This window comes from Mytilus edulis, chromosome 2, assembly GCF_963676685.1.
Source record: "Mytilus edulis chromosome 2, xbMytEdul2.2, whole genome shotgun sequence".
In the NCBI taxonomy this organism is placed as follows: Eukaryota; Metazoa; Mollusca; class Bivalvia; order Mytilida; family Mytilidae; genus Mytilus; species Mytilus edulis.
This window is the reverse complement of record NC_092345.1, coordinates 107508485-107533815: the sequence shown is the minus strand read 5'-3', so window position 1 is coordinate 107533815 and position 25331 is coordinate 107508485. Positions and strand designations below refer to the sequence as shown.

At 32.1% G+C, this 25331-nt stretch overlaps 1 protein-coding gene across 1 annotated transcript; it reads right to left on the bottom strand.

The window, feature by feature from the left end:
* Positions 1 to 1478: 1478 nt before the first annotated feature.
* LOC139513888 (zinc finger HIT domain-containing protein 2-like) lies at positions 1479 to 24601 on the bottom strand. Its single transcript, XM_071302828.1, has 11 exons — positions 24532 to 24601; positions 16104 to 16253; positions 15129 to 15205; positions 10705 to 10746; positions 10146 to 10270; positions 9801 to 9890; positions 8579 to 8695; positions 5158 to 5250; positions 4327 to 4492; positions 3486 to 3644; positions 1479 to 1632 (listed from the first exon to the last, which is right to left on the bottom strand). The coding sequence occupies exons 1-11, from the start codon at positions 24561 to 24563 to the stop codon at positions 1523 to 1525; spliced, it is 1161 nt and encodes a 386-aa protein (XP_071158929.1). The 5' UTR covers positions 24564 to 24601; the 3' UTR covers positions 1479 to 1522.
* Positions 24602 to 25331: the final 730 nt, after the last annotated feature.

Genomic DNA, 25331 nt, shown 5'->3' with positions numbered 1-25331 from the left:
TATTTTAAGCATTGTTTATAATGTTTCAAGTTTGACAATTGATAATAAAGAATATACAAAATCTTGAACTTTTTTATGTTTTTATGTCCTTACTACAAAAGGTATTACAGACAGGGATAATGTCAGTCCACAGAATCAATAAACGTCTGTTTGGTAATTACAGAAAAGAGAATAATGGGTAAAAAGAAAGAAAAGAGAAGAATGAAAGGATTCAGATATGAAGATCCTTTTCTAGACCCTCTTAATACAACATACATGTACAAGCTAGAAATTTCAGTTTATAGAATATAGGGAAGCGTCCCAAAGACCTGCTTACTGATTGATGTTTAAAGACTAAATTACAGAATTGTTCACTAAATGCCATTGTCTGTACCAGAAACTTGATGTAGGGCACTATTGAACAACAAGAGTGCCCACACTGAAATGTCTCGCCTTCTTTACTTATCATTGATATTATGTTGATAGTCCTAAATATAAAGCTTTATTACAACGGTCACATAAACTAAACCAAGAAAAACCAAACATTGACCAATGAACCATGAAAATGAGGTCAAGGTCAAATGAACCATGCCAGGTAGGAATGTACAGCGAACAATTTTTCAATACAACAAATATAGTTGACTGTTTGCTTAGTTTAAGAAAAACAGACCAAAACACAAAAACTTAGCACTGTGCAATGAGCCGTGAAAATAAGGTCAAGGTCAATTTAAACCTGCATATGATATAGATCATAAAATATTTCCATACACCAAATTAGAAATGCTATAACTTAACTTTGACCACTGAACCATGAAAATCAGGTCACGGTAAGATGACACCTGCCAGCTAGACATGTACACCGTACAATCATTCCATACACCAAATATAGTAGACCTATTGAATACAGTATAAGAAAAAGTGACCAAAACACAAACTTAACTACAACCACTGAACCATGAAAATGACGTCAAGGTCAGATGACACCTGTCAGTTAGACATGTACTTCTTACAGTCCTTCCATAAACTGAATATTCTAGAGCCATTGCTTATAGTATCTGAGATATGGACTTGACCACCAAAACTTAACCTTGTTCACCGATCCATGAAATGAGGATTATTTGTGACTGACAGAACTACGTAACATCAGGCATCCATATATAAAGTATGAAGCATCCAGGTCTTTGACCTTTTAAAATACAAAGTTTTTAAGAAGTTAGCTAATGTCACAGACTAGACAAAATTTAGTTTTCAGATATGAGCTGCATCTGAAAGAAATATATTGTATGAAATGCATTATATATGTACATGCATACGTGTAAGACTTTGATTGATTTTAAGGATTACTACATTGCATCAGCTTAGAAAACTCTGGTTCATTGGTCAATGTTAATTATTAATGGTACTATATTCATGGACAAGGAAAAGCAGCGTCATTAATTGTGGTCTCGTGCCAGTAAGGAAATGTATAACTGTGTTCAGGGCAGATAATCAACATCCAATAATCATCTGAAATTTTAATTTATGATATTTTCATTCATAGTATCTATATTTCTTGAACAAGTTTTCTATTGTCTTTCAGTTGTTTTTCTTTTTGGAAATGTTCTACTTTTTGTTTGGTTTCATTCACTTCTGCTAAATCACTGCTCATGGCACCTACAAAATATTAGGAGTGTAAGTCAAGAATATTAAAGTTTTTCCCTAATTGATTAGATACAAACAGTAACTTTTGTATCAACATGTCAATGAACTCAATGAATATAATTACAATAATAGCCAGCAAGTTCATTAATAAAATAAGGAGAAGATGTGTCAATTTCAAACCTGCCAAATATCCAAATTCAGACAGGCAGTACACAATTTTTACCACTGGTCATTGTGAACAAATTTTCTTTTTGCAGATTCTATCCAAAAGATATAAACAAAAGTGTACACTCTGAAACATCTGGCCTGCATTACTGATCATTGATTATATGTTGAAAGTCTTGAAGGTTTTACTACAAGTATCATCTAAACTTAATATTTCTAAAGTTCCATGACAATGAGGTCAGATAAATCCTGTCAGACAGACAATTACCTTACAATTATTTCATTCACCAAAATATTGTTCACCTATCTTATGGTACTTGAAAAACAAACCGAAACACAAAAAAACAAGTGAAAAATGCGAGCTACTGCTCACTGATGATACCCCGCCGCAAGTGGATAATATTAATAGTGTAAAAATATGCAAGTGTTCGGTAAACAGGAAGTTGTTGAGTGATGAATCTGAAAACACATCACACGGTATAGCTGACTTATATAAATCCTGAAACCAAATTTCAGAAATCCTTGTATTGTAGTTCCTGAGAAAAATGTGACGAAAATTTTCAACTTGGCTATCATATGTAAAATCATACAAGTGTTCGGTAAACAGGAAGTTGTCAAGTGATGAATCTGAAAACGCATCACAGTGTATGGCTGACATATATAAATGTTGATACCAAATTACAGAAAGGGTGGATGTGTAGTTCCTGAGAAAATTGTGACGAAAGTTTCATGGGACGGACTGACTGACGGACGGACTGACAGACAGCGGTAAAACAGTATACCCCCCCTTTTTTAAAGCCGGGGTATAATTAACATCAACCAATGAATTTAAGGTCAGGCAAAACCTGTCAGATTGATATGTACCTCTTACAATCATTCCATACACCACATATACATGAAGTTGACCAACTGCATATAGAATCTGATAAACTGATCAAATGATGTTACTTTAACCTTAATCACTGATTGATGATATCAGGTTAAGGTTAGGTGAATCCTGTCTAACTTATATGTAGACATTGCAAGGCACCAATTTACCAAATACAGTTCTATTGAAATATGACCCATGCTTATATAAGTACTTAATTGTAAGTTTCTTTATATGAATTGACTTCATTTGGTGCATATATATTTTGTATATAAGATTTTCAATATCATATTTAAATATGATATGTTTGCCCTGTTTCATTTGGAAACTTGAAAAAACAAGTGAAACTGCGAGCTACTGCTCACTGATGATACCTCCGCCGCAAGTGGATAATATTTTAAAATAGTGTAAAAATATGCAAGTGTTCGGTAAACAGTAAGTTGTCGAGTGATGAATCTGAAAACGCATCACACGGTATAGCTGACTTATATAAATCCTGAAACAAAATTTCAGAAATCCTTGTATTGTAGTTCCTGAGAAAAATGTGACGAAAAATTTCAACTTGGCTATCATGTGTAAAATCATACAAGTGTTCGGTTAACAGGAAGTCGATGAATGATGAATCTGAAAACACATCACACGGTATGGCTGACATATATAAATGTTGATACCAAATTACAGAGAGGGTGGATGTGTAGTTCCTGAGAAAAATGTGACGAAAGTTTCATGGGACGGACTGACTGACAGACAGAGGTAAAACAGTATACCCCCTTTTTTGAAAGCGGGGGTACAAAAATCCACAGAATAACCACTAATAATACAGAATACTTACAAAACTCTAATTGGAGCTCTGTCACTGCTGACTGTAATGCCATACCAAATCTTTGTGTCCAGCTTAATAAAAACTCTGCTTTCTTTAAACTTATAAACACTTTCTTTTTTAAATCTTTGTTTTCAAGTCGGGTCTTCTCTTCTTTACTTTTCTTTATATCTACAAATATGCAATGAAACAAAGAGTGTCAGTAATTATTCTGCTTGTAAAAGAATATCACTACTGTATGCAATTTAAATATAAAATGCTACAGAACTAAATCATTAATATTGTACCTCCACTTTCTATGAAGCAAAGCTGTAATAAAAACCTGTTGTAAGAAGACAGAGGATCAAAGGAAATATTAAAATCAGTCTTGCTAATAACTTCAATGGGTTTTATTGACTTGATACTCTTATATTAAATATGTTGTGAGGTCTATCATGGCCTGGAGAAAATATATTAGTTATATCTACCACATGTTAATTATATTAATTGATTGGTGTTTAACACCACTTTTAGCAATTATAGCTTTTTAGTTCGATTTAAGTTTTTAATGGTGGAGGGAGCCACACTGCCCTGATAGAACCACACACCTTCAAAAGGAACAGGAAGGGATCATATTGACTGGGTCCCTGTATAACATTCCTGATGTCAATTCTGACATGGCCTTATGGAACAACAGGACCAGTTCTGACAAAGTAGCCATAACAAACTGTAAAGGATCATATTGACTGGGTCCCTGTCTAACATACCTGTTGTCAATTCTGACATGGCCTTATGGAACAACAGGATCAGTTCTGACAAGGCAGCCATAACAAACTGTAAAGGATCATATTGACTGGGTCCCTGTCTAACATACCTGTTGTCAATTCTGACATGGTCTTATGGAACAACAGGACCAGTTCTGACAAGGCAGCCAAAGCAAACTGTAAAGGATCATATTGACTGGGTCCCTGTATTATTCTGATTACATCCTCTATCAGTGATATGTTGAATTGTCGTGAGGTCAAATTTTCTTTATCCCTCTGTAAATAGATTTATACATAAAAAGTTTGTCATAACACTACATTGGATACAGATTTTTTGATTTCTGGTATTATAGTACATTTGTATTTACAACACTGCCTTGTAATTAAGCCAATATTTTGACATATAAGTGTATTTTGATCATGCAGTTTTTTATGCGGTTGGCTTTTAACAAATTGCTATACACCCTACATCAGATTCTCAATTGATCATGTTTTCAAATCTCTTTTTTTCTGTCAACGAATTATAAAGTAGGACATTGTTTGTACCACCTTTAGAACTTTGATAACATTTCAGTATTTCCCATATCTCATGGAGAGCTTACAACTAAAGCACTTTTTGTAACTTTCAGTTATGTCTTTGACTAGAGACATTCTTTGAAGATGTTATAAATATATATGTCACACTACTCTATAACCAATAGTAGCATAGCAGTGTTTCTTAGAACAACTGCATACTGTTTACTATGTCTCTTACATGAAAAAAATCATTTCATTACTGTTTTCTTACTTAAACTTTTCTTTGATCTTCTTGTGTGATAATTATCAATTGATTTGACTGATGATGGGTTTTTTTCTCAGTCAAGTAGTGTGAGAAACTAGACAGCAAAACCTGATGAAAGTTCTAAGCTACATCTAACTATCGATAAAATATAAATACTTACACTTTGTAAACATTGAAAACACATTTGTATTGCCTCAGGAGGACTGCCACACACTGCTGTACCACTTAGTACTTTACTAACGGATAGGACTTCCTATAAAACAAACATCTACTTTATCATTCATGTAGACTTCCTATAAAACAAACATCTACTTTATCATTCATGTAGATTTCCTATAAAACAAACATCTACTTTATCATTAATGTAGACTTCCTATAAAACAAACATCTACTTTATCATTAATGTAGACTTTCTATAAAACAAACATCTACTTTATCATTAATGTAGATTTCCTATAAAACAAACATCTACTTTATCATTAATGTAGACTTCCTATAAAACAAACATCTACTCTATCATTCATGTAGACTTCCTATAAAACAAACATCTACTTTATCATTAATGTAGACTTCCTATAAAACAAACATCTACTTTATCATTAATGTAGACTTTCTATAAAACAAACATCTACTTTATCATTAATGTAGATTTCCTATAAAACAAACATCTACTTTATCATTAATGTAGACTTCCTATAAAACAAACATCTACTTTATCATTCATGTAGACTTCCTATAAAACAAACATCTACTTTATCATTCATGTAGACTTCCTATAAAACAAACATCTACTTTATCATTCATGTAGACTTCCTATAAAACAAACATCTACTTTATCATTAATGTAGATTTCCTATAAAACAAACATCTACTTTATCATTAATGTAGACTTCCTATAAAACAAACATCTACTTTATCATTCATGTAGACTCCCTATAAAACAAACATCTACTCTATCATTCATGTAGACTCCCTATAAAACAAACATCTACTTTATCATTAATGTAGACTTCCTAGAAAACAAACATCTACTTTATCATTCATGTAGACTTTCTATAAAAAAAACATCTACTTTATCATTCATGTAGACTTCCTATAAAACAAACATCTACTTTATCATCAATGTAGACTTCCTATAAAACAAACATCTACTTTATCATCAATGTAGACTTCCTATAAAACAAACATCTACTCTATCATTCATGTAGACTTCCTATAAAACAAACATCTACTTTATCATTCATGTAGACTTCCTATAAAACAAACATCTACTTTATCATTAATGTAGACTTCCTATAAAACAAACATCTACTTTATCATTAATGTAGATTTCCTATAAAACAAACATCTACTTTATCATTCATGTAGACTCCCTATAAAACAAACATCTACTCTATCATTCATGTAGACTTCCTATAAAACAAACATCTACTTTATCATTCATGTAGACTCCCTATAAAACAAACATCTACTCTATCATTCATGTAGACTTCCTATAAAACAAACATCTACTTTATCATTAATGTAGACTTCCTATAAAACAAACATCTACTTTATCATTCATGTAGACTTCCTATAAAACAAACATCTACTTTATCATTCATGTAGACTTCCTATAAAACAAACATCTACTTTATCATTAATGTAGATTTCCTATAAAACAAACATCTACTTTATCATTAATGTAGACTTCCTATAAAACAAACATCTACTTTATCATTCATGTAGACTTCCTATAAAACAAACATCTACTCTATCATTCATGTAGACTTCCTATAAAACAAACATCTACTTTATCATTCATGTAGACTTCCTATAAAACAAACATCTACTTTATCATTAATGTAGATTTCCTATAAAACAAACATCTACTCTATTATTCATGTAGACTTCCTATAAAACAAACATCTACTTTATCATTAATGTAGATTTCCTATAAAACAAACATCTACTTTATCATTAATGTAGACTTCCTATAAAACAAACATCTACTTTATCATTCATGTAGACTTCCTATAAAACAAACATCTACTCTATCATTCATGTAGACTTTCTATAAAACAAACATCTACTTTATCATTAATGTAGACTTCCTATAAAACAAACATCTACTTTATCATTAATGTAGATTTCCTATAAAACAAACATCTACTCTATTATTCATGTAGACTTCCTATAAAACAAACATCTACTCTATCATTCATGTAGACTTTCTATAAAACAAACATCTACTTTATCATTAATGTAGACTCCCTATAAAACAAACATCTACTCTATCATTCATGTAGACTTTCTATAAAACAAACATCTACTTTATCATTAATGTAGACTCCTTATAAAACAAACATCTACTTTATCATTCATGTAGACTTCCTATAAAACAAACATCTACTTTATCATTAATGTAGATTTCCTATAAAACAAACATCTACTTTATCATTAATGTAGATTTCCTATAAAACAAACATCTACTTTATCATTAATGTAGACTTCCTATAAAACAAACATCTACTTTATCATTAATGTAGACTTCCTATAAAACAAACATCTACTTTATCATTAATGTAGACTTCCTATAAAACAAACATCTACTTTATCATTCATGTAGACTTCCTATAAAACAAAAATCTACTTTATCATTAATGTAGACTTCCTATAAAACAAACATCTACTTTATCATTAATGTAGACTTCCTATAAAACAAACATCTACTTTATCATTCATGTAGACTTCCTATAAAACAAACATCTACTTTATCATTAATGTAGACTTCCTATAAAACAAACATCTACTTTATCATTCATGTAGGATTTGGCAGCTTTTTTGTGGTAAAATAATGGAAGAATATAGCATTTAAGTCACATACACATATTTGTGAAAGTTCAAATTCAAAAACATGTACAGTGTAATTTGTCTAATCCGACACATTTGGTGACCAGAAAAAAATGTCTGATTAAGCAGAGTGTCAGAGTATTTTCTGCAAAGATAAGCATATTTTGGGACCACAAAAATGTATTGGTTAAAGGATCTTGGAATACTCAGGTTTCAGATTAGGCAGGTTACACTGTTTTTATAAAAGTTCAAATACAGATACATGTATTTGTAAGAGTTCAAATTCATAAAAATGTGTTTGTGAGAGTTCAAATTCTGATGTTTTGTTTTGTGACTGTTCCATCCCATACATGTGAAAGTTCAAATTCCCATACAAATCCCATACAAATTCCCATACAAATTCCCATACAAATGGTCATACTAATTCCCATACAAATTCCCATACAAATTCCCATACAAATCCCATACAAATACCCATACAAATTCCCATACAAATTGTCATACAAATTCCCATACAAATTGTCATACAAATTCCCATACAAATTCCCATACAAATTCCCATACAAATTCCCATACACATCCCCATACAAATTCCCATACAAATTGTCATACAAATTCCCATACAAATTCCCATACAAATTGTCATACAAATTCCCATACAAATTCCCATACACATACAGCAAACTCTCATTGTGACTCGAAATTTCCATAACCTCTATATATCACAGAAGACAGATTTATTTACTTACCTTAGTAACCTCTATTGGGAATGACATGTGATCTCCATTGTAAAGTCGACAAACAAAACAGTAGGCATACAGAACGTTTATCACATTGTTCTTTAGATCTGCTGAGGGCTTCCCTTTCTGTAAAATGGACAAAAATAAAGATATTAATCACAAAGTTTCTCTAAATGATTTACTGGTCTAAATGAGAGAATTTTGTTTAGTTTTGTTTCATAAAGCAGAATGGCTTAAGTTGATACAAATATCTTGTTATAGGTACAAATCATACTCTGTAAAAAAAAAAAAACACCCTCTCAACAGGTTCACTGAAATTGATATGATGGTGTGGTCCAGATGTTTTTAAGTGATTATATATTTGTTACATTTGGAGGACATGTTTTCAATAGACAATGAGTAATCCTTTCCTAACTAAATGCGTCCCTCTACAGCTGACTTTTTCCTTTATTCTTGAGGAGCAGTCACCTATATAGATGATGTACTTTCAAAGACTGATTCAAAGTTCAGGTACTGTGCTTAATTCATCTTTCTTAATTAACTTGAAATAATTAATATCCCAGATACATTTGAGTCTGCCTAATATCTTGATGATGAAGAGTAGTTGAAAATATAAATAAACTTTATAGATTTCTTACAGTAAATTTGAGACATTATTTCTTAAGTTTATGTGAGCCATCATGATATTTGTGACCTTACTTGTCTCTTTGACACATTCCCCATTTCCATTCTCAATTTTATTACTGAATGTGACTTATCACTGCATTTTTTCTTAAAATGAGTAAACAACAGTTCCCATTGTTGGGGTAGGTACTTTTCACTGTATTTATACTTGAAATGAGTAATAAAACATTTCCCATTATTGTGGTAGGTACTGCTCATCCATGGGAGCAGCAGAGGTCACAATGAAACTTTCAAAAAAAAAACCAGTTATATTTTTGTTTGTAGATATCTGTGTCTTGTGGTTTTTTTTGTGATGTTTGTTCTGATTATCTATCCAGTGGCAGAACCAGAACTTTTTATGAAGGGGGCCCACTGACTGCCACATGAGGGAGCCTGCTTCAGTTATCATTCATTGATTCAATATATAATCAACAATTTTTTCCCACAAAAAGGTGGGGGGCAGGATCTGTCTATGCTATCAGTAACATCTTATACACAGATTTCTGTGAATTTTATACTGACTTTCAGTAACATCTTGTACATAGATATCTTTGAAGTTTATACTTACTGACAATAAAGTTGAAATATCAGTTATATCCTTCTGAATAGGTGGGATTCTTGTCTTTACTGTTATGTCATTCACTTCTGATATCAAAACCTGAAGCAATAATACACCTAGCTGTTATGATATAGTGATTGGATAAATCATGATAATTGTTACAGAGGCCAATGGTGAAAATCTTGTAAATAGAAATTATTTCATCAAATATTATAATTTCAAAAAAACAGAACAGAAATTCATAAAGAAACCATAAATAAAATGAGATGTGAAATATATGTTAATGAGCTACCCAACAATACAACAAAGTCATCCCTTGGTTATTGATGTTATATGACAGAGACCAAGTTATACCTTATCATTCCACCATGGTGTCCAAACTTCAACCAAGGTAGATAACTCTCCACCTGCCATCAACCTCTCAAACTCTTTCTTTTCTTTGTCTGTTAATTTATTCCATACAGTCTTGCTATCTGTTTCTAAAATACAAATTGCTATCTCAAAACTCACTCCTGCTAGGTAGACATTTATTGGTTAAGAATAGCATGAATAGGGCATTGATATATTTAGTTGAGTTCAAACTCAGTACAAAGCTCTTTCTCAATTAGAATTCATATTGTGGGTACCAGTTAATCCAAAAGACTGGATAGAAAAGATGAAAGTTTCTATGTTTTATTTATCTCTAAGAGAGATTCTTATCTCTAATGCATGCTGTAAAAAGTTTTGAGAGAGGATTATGAGACATTCTCAGACCAATAGACAAGACTGATCACTTTACACATTTATGTATGTTTTTTTTATGGATGCACTAATTAGATAGTTGTTCTAATTTAAATCCAAAAGAATATTTGTTGGAGAAAAATAGCTGCATATATGTTGACATAGTTAAGGACAATTACCCCTAGTTACATACCTAAATCCAGACCTTCTAGTCTAGCCTCCAAATCTTCATTATCTATAAAGTAAACATATGTTATTTAGACAGGTAATGTAAATTTCTCCTATGACATATAATACTTGTTTGGAGAGAGAATATGAGATATTTTAACTGATTAAATACTGTACAAAATTATTAGAGATGTCCTCTAATATTTTATTAAAAAATTAGAATTGTTTAGTTTTCTTTTTATCGCACAAAATTTGGTTTTCCAAGCATGATTCATACATATCATATTTATTTGTACATAGTGTATTATTTGTACATAGTGTATTATTTTACATGTTTTGATTGAATTAAGTCTGCCAATTGATATTTTATTGTGTGTTTTTCTATGTTGTGATGTTATGCTATAGTTTCAGAAAAAGGTAGAAGATTTGGATCCATTAAAAAATTTAATCCCGCTGCAAATGTTTGCACCTGTTCTAAGTCAGGAATCTGATGTACAGTAGTTTTCGTTTGTTTATGTACTTTATACGTGTTTCTCATTTCTCTTTTTTTTTTATATAGATTAGACCGTTGGTTTTCTTGTTTGAATGGTTTTACACTAGTAATTTTGGGGCCCTTTATACCTTGTTGTTCAGTGTGAGCCAAGGCTCCGTGTTGAGGGCCGTACTTTAACCTATAATGGTTTACTTTCTTTAAATTGTTATTTGGATGGAGAGTTGTCTCATTGGCACTCACACCACATCTTCCTATATCTTAAATCAGGCAATTTAGCATCATCTGTAGCATGAAAAAAGCCCTTTATTTATCAATTTTATCTTAGACCCTTATCTACCTAAACCTCTACTTCATTTGTGCTTCCCATTTGCTTTGAGTTGATCAATACTTTGTATAGTTTATCTTTTTGTTGGCTGCTTATGTGCTTAGTTCTAATCGATTGAGTCAAGTCTTTTCTAATAGATTTTACAGTTCATTCTAATTATGTGCTGTGACACCACTGTCTTGGGTAGGTGGTAGGTTGAAGCACTCTAAAACATGTGACATCCACATCCTTTGGTTAATAGTTGTCTTATTGACCATGATCATATCACATTTCCTTATTTATATATTACTGTGGATTTATTTATTTTCTTGGGTACCAATTTTCGTGGATTGAGGGAAATTTTCATGTTCGTGGATATTTAATTTCGTGGTTTTAGAGAAATCTGCAAACAAGTCTATAGACAATTTGATATTTGTTGATCATTTAATTTCATGGCTCGTCTGTTCCCACGAAACCCACGAAAATTGGTATCCAACGAATAATAATGAATCCACAGTACCATCACACTCTCTATGTGTCAGTATCAAGCCACGAATCTGTAGTGAAATATTTGTCTATTTGTAAAGTGCATTATAATTGTTATATGTGATTTTAGTGTAAATCAGGTCATTTGTTTCCTCTTTTGAATAATTTATCATTTGTCTTCCCTGGGCCTTTTTCTGACTACTATGTCATAAGGTATGCATTTTGCACATTGCTAAAGGCCTTGTGGTGATTTGTAGCTGTAAACATTCTTGTCCTGTGATCTCCAGTGAATAATAATCTCATTGGGAATGATACAACATCTCGTTATGTGTAGAAACATGACAGTTACCGTCATCTGAATCAAGTGAATAATAATCTCATTGGGAATGATACAACATCTCGTTATGTGTAGAAACATGACAGTTACCATCATCTGAATCAAGTGAATAATAATCTCATTGGGAATGATACAACATCTCGTTATGTGTAGAAACATGACAGTTACCATCATCAGAATCAAGTGAATAATAATCTCATTGGGAACGATACAACATCTTGTTATGTGTAGAAACATGACAGTTACCATCATCTGAATCAAGTGAATAATAATCTCATTGGGAATGATACAACATCTCGTTATGTGTAGCCAACATGACAGTTACCGTCATCTGAATCAAGTGAATAATAGTCTCATTGGGAATGATACAACATCTCGTTATGTGTAGAAACATGGCAGTTACCATCATCTGAATCAAGTGAATAATAATCTCATTGGGAATGATACAACATCTCGTTATGTGTAGCCAACATGACAGTTACCATCATCTGAATCAAGTGAATAATAATCTCATTGGGAATGATACAACATCTCGTTATGTGTAGAAACATGACAGTTACCATCATCAGAATCAAGTGAATAATAATCTCATTGGGAATGATACAACATCACGTTATGTGTAGAAACATGACAGTTACCATCATCTGAATCAAGTGAATAATAATCTCATTGGGAATGATACAACATCTCGTTATGTGTAGAAACATGACAGTTACCATCATCTGAATTAAGTGAATAATAATCTCATTGGGAATGATACAACATCTCGTTATGTGTAGAAACATGACAGTAACCATCATCTGAATCAAGTGAATAATAATCTCATTGGGAATGATACAACATCTCGTTATGTGTAGCCAACATGACAGTTACCATCATCAGAATCAAGTGAATAATAGTCTCATTGGGAATGATACAACATCTTGTTATGTGTAGAAACATGACAGTTACCATCATCAGAATCAAGTGAATAATAATCTCATTGGGAATGATACAACATCTCGTTATGTGTAGAAACATGACAGTTACCATCATCAGAATCAAGTGAATAATAATCTCATTGGGAATGATACAACATCTCGTTATGTGTAGAAACATGACAGTTACCGTCATCAGAATCAAGTGAATAATAATCTCATTGGGAATGATACAACATCTCGTTATGTGTAGAAACATGACAGTTACCATCATCTGAATCAAGTGAATAATAATCTCATTGGGAATGATACAACATCTCGTTATGTGTAGAAACATGACAGTTACCATCATCTGAATCAAGTGAATAATAATCTCATTGGGAATGATACAACATCTCGTTATGTGTAGAAACATGACAGTTACCATCATCAGAATCAAGTGAATAATAATCTCATTGGGAATGATACAACATCTCGCTATGTGTAGAAAACATAACAGTTACCATCATCAGAATCAAGTGAATAATAATCTCATTGGGAATGATACAACATCTCGTTATGTGTAGAAACATGACAGTTACCATCATCTGAATCAAGTGAATAATAATCTCATTGGGAATGATACAACATCTCATTATGTGTAGAAACATGACAGTTACCGTCATCAGAATCAAGTGAATAATAATCTCATTGGGAATGATACAACATCTGGTTATGTGTAGAAAACATAACAGTTACCATCATCTGAATCAAGTGAATAATAATCTCATTGGAAATGATACAACATCTCGTTATGTGTAGAAACATGACAGTTACCATCATCAGAATCAAGTGAATAATAATCTCATTGGGAATGATACAACATCTCGTTATGTGTAGAAACATGGCAGTTACCATCATCTGAATCAAGTGAATAATAATCTCATTGGGAATGATACAACATCTCGTTATGTGTAGAAACATGACAATTACCGTCATCAGAATCAAGTGAATAATAATCTCATTGGGAATGATACAACATCTCGTTATGTGTAGAAACATGACAGTTACCATCATCTGAATCAAGTGAATAATAGTCTCATTGGGAATGATACAACATCTGGTTATGTGTAGCCAACATGACAGTTACCATCATCAGAATCAAGTGAATAATAATCTCATTGGGAATGATACATTATCTCGTTATGTGTAGCCAACATGGCAGTTACCATCATCTGAATCAAGTGAATAATAATCTCATTGGGAATGATACAACATCTCGTTATGTGTAGAAACATGACAGTTACCATCATCTGAATCAAGTGAATAATAATCTCATTGGGAATGATACAACATCTCGTTGTGTGTAGCCAACATGACAGTTACCATCATCAGAATCAAGTGAATAATAATCTCATTTGGAATGATACAACATCTCGTTATGTGTAGAAACATGGCAGTTACCATCATCTGAATCAAGTGAATAATAATCTCATTGGGAATGATACAACATCTCGTTATGTGTAGAAACATGACAGTTACCGTCATCAGAATCAAGTGAATAATAATCTCATTGGGAATGATACAACATCTCGTTATGTGTAGAAACATGACAGTTACCATCATCTGAATCAAGTGAATAATAATCTCATTGGGAATGATACAACATCTCGTTATGTGTAGAAACATGGCAGTTACCGTCATCAGAATCAAGTGAATAATAATCTCATTGGGAACGATACAACATCTCGTTATGTGTAGAAACATGACAGTTACCATCATCTGAATCAAGTGAATAATAATCTCATTGGGAATGATACAACATCTCGTTATGTGTAGAAACATGGCAGTTACCGTCATCAGAATCAAGTGAATAATAATCTCATTGGGAATGATACAACATCTCATTATGTGTAGAAAACATAACAGTTACCATCATCAGAATCAAAACCTGGATCTTCATCTTTGACCCTCTGTAACATCTCTAAAACATTCTGTTTATCTTCTTTGCTATTAAAGATAAGATTTTATAAACATGATAAAATAAGTACAACAACTTTTTAAATGTTACTGAAACTTTCAGTGTTATGACATAAAATATTTAGGAAACCTTGATTGTTTCTGAATCCTACTTATTTCATGTATTAGAATTATATACCATGTTTTGATTTATCTAAATAAAATATTGTTTAAACTAAAGGCTGTATGACAGTATGTTGACCTATAGTTGTTAATTTGTGTGTCATTTGGTCTGTTGTGGAGAGTTGTCTCATTGGCAATCATATCACATCCCTTTTATATTGTAGTGATAATATATGTATATTTATATCATGATTATATTACTGTGGCAGAATCATGTTTTCTTATCAATTCTTGGAAACAAGGTATGAACTGTTTTTTTACATACTGTCTCTACATTTATATATAATATGACCATTTTTCTCTGGAAGGTAAAGGGCCTCAGTGACTGAATGGTCTTAGTAGTCAAAATACTGTATCGCTAGCCTGTCAACACTAAGATTGTGAGCTGGGTTTCCCCTATGTCAATTTTCTATTTCCCCACCACTTTTTCTTTAAGGTCAGTGGTTATTTCCAGACTTTCTGTCTTCCTCCACAAATAAAAACAGACTGTCACAAAATAGGGCAAAATCACCGAAAGGGATGTTATAAACACCAATTAATTAATCAATCAATCCAGGGGTAGGCCAGTGCTTCTCTCCTGGTACTCCACCTTTTGTTTATTCAGTTACAGCTGAGCAGTCTAGATAGGGATACACGCAAAATAAAGTTATTGTCAAAATAATTTGATTTAAAGAATAGGTTCCCTGGTAAGCATGGTTAGTGGGACAACTTCTATCGTCATTACAGAAACTACAAAAACCTTAATGACCTAATATTAACTACAAACCTGGAACCAAAGTCTTTCAATCCTTCCATAAAACATTCCTTGTAAAAATTCTCTGAACATTGCACATGTTTTTCACCTTTGTAACATTCTAATGAGCAATATTGGATGTTACAGCGAGGACATGTGTACTTAGCTTTACTTTTCAAACACCTGTAAAAATAAAAATAAAATTATTTGAAGATAGAAAAGCAATACTTGCCAATTATTTCTCCTCTTTCGTCAGTTAGTACAACACATTTCATATTTGTCTACAATGTACAAATATTGTTTTTATCTTGTAATTTAGTATTTATGTTTAAAAGTATAGGTTTTTTATACTTCATGACAGTTGAATTTGTTTTTAAAAGAAATCAGCAACATGTGGACTACAATGAGGACACCAAATTAAGAGGTAAACAGATATTCTAATATTTATTACGGAGTGACATTTATTGTTCATGTTGTTAATGAAGTCTTTTTACCTGTTCCACTCTAAAGGTTGTATGTTTTTTTCAAAATTTTGAATGGACATCTGAATTAATGACCTTTAACTGATCCTTTTCGTTGACCTCTGCCATCTTGTTTTTTTTTTGTTTTTTTTTGTTGTTGTTGAGAAGAATATACTTTCAATTGACTGATTGAGGTTTGCAATGTCAATCAGCCTTATATCTAACAGTCAGAAGTTTTACATAATAAGGAAACTACATGAATACACCTACATGAAGCTTTTATACTACATCTACAGATGTGGCTGGATTTATATGGCTAGTTAAACAACTTTTTAAACTGGTACTTATTGATCGATGATTGTCAAATTTGACTTCTAAAACCCTGATCTACATGTACATCATGTACATTTTGTACTTGATAAAGGAAGAATATTTTTGTAATTTATCCTTTAACAGATTGAACAAGTACGAAGATCTGAGTGAGTTTGTCAACATATATTTGTTTCACCTAACAGAAGTTCCATTGGAAACTTTGTTATAAACATTGTCATAATATCTATTCCTGTTAGAAAAAATATTCTGAACCATTTATTCTGTTAGAAACATATACTGTAATATTTATTCCTGTGGAAATAATATTCGAGAATATTTTTTCCTTTTGGAACTTCTATATACGGAAGCAGGAAAAATCGCCCCACTGGCAAAATGCCCCACACAAAATCGCACCTCTTTTTCACCAACTCTCCCAACTTTTAATCAAAGAGCTGATAGCTCTGAGGTGGAAGAAGGTGAATAAAAGGTAACCTGAATTACCACAAAAGCAGCCCAACTAACCCAGGCTGCTTTGTTCCATTATCGTTATGATGTTGTTTTTTTTTCTTCAAACAAGAAAAGGTCATAATTTTAAGTACATGGTTTTCCCATTCGTACAATCATTTTCTATGTTCAGTGGACTGTGAAAATTAGGTAAAATCTTTAAATTGGCAGTAAAATTAAGAAGATCATATCATAAGGAACACATGTGCACTAAGTTTCAAGTTAATTGGATTTCAACTTCATCAAAAACTACCTCGACCATAAACTTTATAACCAGAAGCAGGACGAACGGACAGACCAGAAAACATAATGCCCATAAATGGAGCATAAAAATAGTAAGGCTTGTTACATACCCGCTAACTTTTGAAAGTTCCCATAGGGGTTTTTAGTGCACAACAACAATTTTAAGCGAAGTATTTTGCACGATCTGGATTGTCTAGAAAAAGTGTCATATTTGTATGATGAACTTACATGCCTTTTTCTTAAGTCTGTTTGCATGATTCTAGTTATTAAATCGGTAGAAGAGATGAAGCTAGCAGATCAGGGTTTATTTTCTTGCGTAAGAATATTAGATGCTTGTTGAAATTTCCAATTTTGAATTATGCACACAAAGATGGACCTTTAACAGGTTGGGAACAACACTCCAAATGAGGGGTAACCTTATTGGAAGAACATTACAACCCGCTGTAAAAAATGAGCACATTTTTATTCATATTATTTGATGAAACTTTCCCCCAAGAACTATGCATCTATTAAGTACTAAATGGTCAAAATATGTCATAAGAATTTTCTGTTGTTTCTAAACTTATATCTTCTTTATTAATTTGACCCCTCATTTAGAAAAGTTGTTCCAAATATAAGAATTTTCCCACTTTTGAGTTTAATAAAAATCTTAAAAATGTTCTTTTTTTTTCAACAGTAAAATGACCCCTTGTTTTAGGAACAGTCCCTTATTTAAGGCACACCACTCATAATTGGGGGGGGGGGGGGGGAAGGGGGGGTCCCAACCTGAATACAAAAATAAAATATGTTACAACCAGTATTATGTCAATTAATTAGTGAAAAAAAAATACTATTTACTATCTTTATCATGTTTATGGTAGTACAGTAGACTCCTGACAATCGGATACCCAAAATGTCAGCTAAAAATATCCGATTACCCGATATATTCAATAAGACGATGAATGTATATTCAATGAATATTCTACAATAATAAGTAGATCTATTGCTTAATATGTGAAAGGGCTGGAGGATTGATGGAGTGATTTTCATCAGTTACATCACCACGATGTTTGCGAGAAAAATTATCAGCTGATTATGTAGCTAATGATTAAATTTGTTTCCACTTGCAGTTTTTAAATCCTATATTTATTAAAATCAATCAAATGTCCTGAAATATTTATGTAAATTATTATCTTCCATCCATAGTTTGTCTTTACTAGTTTAGTAAACAAATTATTTACATTTTCACACAGGTAAACTAATTTGGCTATAAATAGATCAAAGCATGTCTGAGTAGAATCTCTAATCTAAAATCGTAATTGTTATAATTTTATTTCTTTAAATAATCAAATTTAAATTTATGAAAATAATCATGATTGATAAAATAGTATTGCATAACGTTTACGCTTTCAGAGACTATTTATGTTTAGGTCATGGTTCTAGAGGCTTCTTCACATATTTGTAAACAAACCAATATGGCCGCCACACGTGATTACCTTTGCACATGTGAACAAAATATTTCTGACAAAAGTCAGATTTCTCTTGTCAAAAGGGATTTATATTTATATTGCAAAAAATTATTCAGAAGGAGGTACAATCAGTTTCAATTATATTTCTTATTCTATGAGCATTTAGAGTTTAATCAAATTCTCCCAACAGTAACCTACTGCTCTTGTCAACTAAGTTTTGAATAATTTTATAAATAGATTCAAACCATTTGAAGTAGAAAGGCATCTAATTCACATGACAAGGAAAACAATGAATAAAGACACCAATTTAATAAGAAATAGATCCTTTTTATTTATTAAAAACAAAATCTTCTTGTCTGCAAGATTGCAAATTCGTAACTTCAAGGGCGAACTTGTAAACAGGGCGAGTTGTCCCGATACCAAATTCACGCATGCGTACTACAAATATCTACAGTAAAAACATCCGGTTACAAGTAAACAAATAACGTTCATGGATTTCACGTGGATGAGATGAAATCTATTAATTTACATAAATAAAAAGGTCATATTTACGATAGTGATTGTTTTTCAATCCTAATTTACAAATTAAATGATTCAGATGCTTAATCATGTGTAAAAATCGGTGTCGGGAATCTTAAGTTGTTATGAAATTGTAATACACAGAAAGGAATGCGGCATACGGAGGCTCAATGAGTTTAAAGTCGGTCCCATAGGTCTTCAGAAGACTTGACGTCTTCTTCCACCAAAAAAATCAACCCAAACTGGTTTACCAATTTGCGCCACTTTTTAAAAATCATCTTACTTGTGAAAATGGTTGAATCCTATTAATGTTTCCCATGTCAACTTGCCCCACTTATTGAAAAGGGTAAAATCTACTTCAATATATAATTTTCAGGTCTACCAACTACAATGTACATAAACTAGCCCCACTTCAATGAAAACTAATCTACACTGTAACAAAATACCCCCTAAAAAAACAAAATTTATTAAACCATTATTTTTAAATGATGCTTAACTTTCTTAGAATATTGAAAATACATTTTCGTATCATTATTGGAGAATAACTTTATACTTGTAAGCTTAGTTATTTGTATAGCAATTGAAAATAAACCTATTAATTGAATCATAATCATACAAATGAAAAATTTCACTAAGTTTTTCATGGGTATTGAAGTGGGGTAGAGACATATCTGGTAACTTGTTCCATTATTTGGCAATTCTTACAGAATAACTGTTTTTCCTCAGACTTGTTTCGAATTGTTGGTGAATGATTTTATTACCTTTTACTCTTGTGCTATGCCTATTTTCGGTGTTTTACCGTTAAGTATCTTGTATGTCTCAATCATGTCCTCTCGGACCCTTCTATATGAAAATGTTGGCAACTTTAAAAGTTTTTTCAATCTCTCTGGGTAGCTCAGTTTATTGAATCCTGGTATCTGTTGTGTTGCCCTTTTTTGTACATTTTCATTTTTGTCAATCATGTGTCAATGGATTTATTTTTAAAAGGTGCCCATACGGAACTAGCATAGTCTTAGTGTGTTCTCACTAATGATTTGTATAGTGGTATGAAGATTTTTTCATTTAAGTTTTTAAATTTCCCTCTAATTGCAGCAAAAGTTGAATTAGCTTTATGTATTTAATTTTGTTTGAAATAGGGTTTTTCCTGTTTGCTATTTGTAATTATAATTATAGATTAGAACTAGTATAACTAGTTTGGATACTGGTTTTGTAACAGTATGTAATATTTATAAGATCCGATGTTAGGTGCAGAAGGCATGAGGAAAGTTTTGGCGTTTTTAAGGGTGGGGTTTAAAGGTACTATATAAAGTTTGGGATTTAAATGTATTAGTATCAAATATGCTTGCAGTTACATCGAATAGAAGTTGGTCACATAGGTATATGTACAGTTGCTGTTATGTTTATTGTACATACAGGCATTGGAGGTATTAGCCGGGGGGAAAAAGAAACGATGCAAAAGAGGAACAATGTTATATGTCATGTGTTTAAATATTGTTTCAATCGAAGAAATATATAGCCTATTGAATTTAGAGATTAAATGCTTTAAATTCAGACGAGCAGGGCGAGGGAGAATTTAAGTTCACTTTTTAGCATATGTGTCTTTCAAAGGTTAAATCTTCATCAATTACTTCTCCAATATCTTTCCCTTCCTAACATTTGCTAATATCATAACCTAATAGTTTGTAACTTGTCTTGTTTTCTCATTAATTAATAGAATTTTAAATTATCTGCTCTTTGCTGATGACTTACTAATCATTTCAGTGCAATCCATGAATAATGAAAATCCCATAAATTTGTCTGTTATCTTCAGAACACTGCTCATTTACAAGTCCCAAAGGAGCAATTTTTGAAGGCCTTGCGTAAATACTTTTTTTGCGCAATCAGTTTCTTTGTTGAACTAATGAGATGAAACATTGAACTTTAATAGAAAAAAATGAGCATACCTGTGAAAAATTATAAAAAGGCATGATTTTACATCTCAAAACTTGAGGAGTTTGTTGGATTGTAAGAACAATTTACTTATACTAAAAAAAAAATTGAGAAATGAAGGGGAGATTATTCAAACATTTTTTATTTACTTCTTAAAGTAAATAAAAATAACTTGTACAAGTAGTACCCCTGACTGTCGAGTTGGCACTATTAAATCATTGTGGTTTATCTTTTTGTCAAGAGTGGGGCGAGTTGGAAGAACCTTATGTCAGCAGGATGTTAACCCTTGTCATAAGTGGAGCATGTTATCCAACCTATTTGCAATGGGATTTTAGCCTTTTTCATAAGAAGGGTGAGTTGGTAAACAAGAGTGGGGGGGGGGGGGGGGGGGGGGGGGGGGGGGGGGGGGAGTTTGTGAAAAAGTGGGGTCATTAGGAGTGGGGTGATTTGTCATGGATTCCTTCTATAAACCTGATTGTTATTCCTGGCTGACCTAGCCGCTTGAACTTTTGAAGTCATACAATAACACTTTTCCATTGTGGCGTCTAATATTTTGTTTTATGACGTCAAAATTTTATGGGAACCTGTGTGATATCCAGTAATGACAGATAAATATCAATAAGTTCCAAGACAAGCTTTAAAGATTTATGGCTTTGACTGTCCCTCTGGTATCTTTCGTCCCTCTTTTAAAGCAGTGATTTTCTTGCCTTTATTTTGGGTCCAAATATAGGCCCCATTGTCAATTAGACTTGAAAAGCGACACCTACAGGAAAATATATTTTCGGCTCTCTTGGGAGTTAACTGGAATATGAGGACAAAAGACAGTATGTTCCTAATAATTCCTGTCAATTTTTACATGATTGAAATTTTAAAAAATACCAGACTTCAGAAAAGCATAACATTTATCATGTTTATGGTAAACACCCGAGAGTGCCGAAAATATATTTTCTGATAGGTGTCGCTTAAGTACTTTCATTTTCAAATGTAGGGCCTCGATTCGTTCTATTTCAAAAATGTCGAGTTTGTTTTATGGATTACAATAGTTATAGATGTTACGTAAGGTAACAAATATATGTCATTGGAGAGATAATTCAAGTGGGAACATATTTATTTAGGTCACAAAGTAAGTGAAAGTCTTAGAAAAAAATTACAACAATAACTTGAAGCATTGTCGCAAATTAGCTTCCTTCCTTGTGTTTTTTTAGGGATTCGTATGGATAGTAAACCCGGCAATACACCTTATTGCTATTTAGTCTATTCCTGGAAAAACAGTCATTTATACAACTTCCTGTTTAGGTCACGCAGGCCGAAAATGGAGGTCATCAGCAGTGAGCTGAGGGAGGAAAAACTTTAGAAAGTGATCATCAAGAAACTTTGATAGAGTATGATCCACTTTTTTTCAAAATTAAAATTGAATTAAAAAAATATTTTGTTTGAAGTATTTACGGTAGTTTAAACAGGTCTCATTAAAAAGTATCATGCACGGTGAATTGTTTAAACAGGGTCCCAGATATCATCGACTGGATGAAAAAGTTGTGTAATTTTAGAACTTATCCGGAATGGAATAAATATCCTGTGATGAGATTGTCAAACTTTTGGGTATTGATATTGACTATCAACTTAATTTTAATCACCATACATGCCATATTAAAAATATTTGTCGTAAAGCATCCCAACAACTGAATGTTTTAAAGCGCATTGGCAGCTACCTTACTTAATTGAATAAACTGACAATTTTCCACACATTTATTTTATCTAATTTTAATTTTTGTCCTTTGGCATGGCATTTTTGCAACAAAAATAACACCACCAAATTGGAAAAAATTCAGGAAAGGGCTTTATGATTTATATATGAAGACTATGTTAGTTCATATGATGAACTACTTTTACGAGCAAAGGTTCCATCACTGAAAATAAGACGTATGCGTAACATGGCTATTGAATGTTTTAAAATTTTATATAAATTGTCACCACCATGCTTACATGATTTAGTTGTATTGAAAGACTGTAAATATAATTTTAGATATTCTAATATTGTAGATATATACCTAGGGTCCGAACAACAACCTATGGTAAGAACTCTTTTAAATACACAGCTGCTGTTCTATGGAATGATCTACCTGATGATTTTAGAAAAATTGCTAATTTTAGTCAGTTCAAAAATATTTTAAAGTCATGGAATGGAAATGACTGTAAGTGCACAGTTTGTGCAGACTTTTAGTTTATATATTATGCAAATTTATTTACCATCTAGATCAAATCCCATTTTTTTCAATTTTTATGCTATGCATTTTTACAAGCTTTTATGCCTAGTTTACACTTATATGCTTTTAGCCTTAATACCTAGCTTATGCTTATATTCTGCTTTTAGTGCTTCATTTTTGTGCTGTGATATTTATTGCATGTGTACTATATTATGTATTGTATTGTTATAAATGTTGTACTGTTATATAATGTCTCATATGTCGGTTAAAAGCTCATTAGAGCTTATGTTTGTCTATGTTTTATATACATTGTACCATGCCGACTCTAAATAAAGCTTATTTATTATTATTTATTATAGCGATTAGGTGTATACACCTTATCGCTATTTGTCCGCCATTACTGGATATCACACAGGTTCCCGTAAAATTATGACGTCATAAAACAGAATAGCTGACGCCACAATGAAAAAGTGATTGTTGTATGCGTCAAAAGTTCAAGCGGCAGGGTCAGCCGGGAATAGCGATAAGGTGTATTGTAACAAGCCCCTGTGTTTTATCATTCGTGTAAAAAAAACCATGATGATATATATAAAAATGATAACATGTATCCCTCATAATAAGGATAGTCATTGCATTGTGAGGGGTTGTTCCCACAGGCACTTGTTTCTATCCTATATATCTATCTTCCCGTCAAGGAGTGGACTCATTTTTGAGTGTATATATACTCTATAGGAAGGTTAGCTGCGGAACCGTAGCTCTAAGGTCATTATGATATTTTTCGACTATTTGCGGACCAACTTAGTGTAATTAGTGTGGTGAGATTATATAGATAGATACATACAATTTACAGACGTTTTCTTCACGATTTTCCATGTTTGGGGATCTTTTATCTAAGGGAGAGGAACTTGAAGAATATGTCTGACTCCATGTATGTTCTGTAGCTTCCTCCGTTGGTAGGAGCACCTGCTATAATCTCTCTTACCTTTATAGAGTAACCATATTTTCAATTGTAGAACATTACCTGTGCTCTCTTCAAAAACAGTGATGATAATCACTCCACCATATGATATCTTACCATATTTTAAATGAACAAATAAACTTTATTTCAAGAGGATGATTCCCATTAGTTAAACCTATTAATTCTTCTTCGGAGTCCTCAAAATCCTAATAACATATTTTTTTTAAGTACATAAGTATTATAATGATATATTATACACAATATACAATTGTATCTAAAAGATACAAGTGTATCCAGTTACTCCTGAACAGGCCCGTAGCCAGGATTTTCCAAAGGGGGGTTCGTTTGACTCACAAACTCGAGTTTAACAGTCACAATTCGAACAGAACATCGACTTTAACAGTGCTTATTAGTTTTCAAGGGGGGGTTCGTCCGAACCCCTCGAACCCCCCCTGGCTACGGGTATGCCTGAATATGTAAATGTTTCCTTTCTTTCATAACAACTTCCCCATATATGGGTGTTTTTCAATAAAAGCGTATCTTTCAGACCTAAAAAAAAGTGGAAAATCAACTTGTCTAAAAAATAATTTCAAGAGTTATTTTGAATACCTCTATTATAGACCTGTTTGTAAACAAAAATTGCAATCTTAAATATTCTTTAAAATGATATCATTTTTCATAAT

What these genes read in the sequence shown, in the direction of transcription:
- LOC139513888 (XM_071302828.1), bottom strand. Translation starts at nt 24,563, where the DNA reads ATGGAAAATCGTGAAGAAAACGTCTGTAAATT. An exon ending in ATATTTCAACTTTATTGTCA is followed by an intron (nt 8,696 to 9,800) that starts GTAAGTATAAAC and finishes TCCATTTTACAG; the next exon opens with AAAGGGAAGCCCTCAGCAGA. An exon ending in CATGTCAGAATTGACAACAG is followed by an intron (nt 3,645 to 4,326) that starts GTATGTTAGACA and finishes GCATATTTGTAG; the next exon opens with ATATAAAGAAAAGTAAAGAA.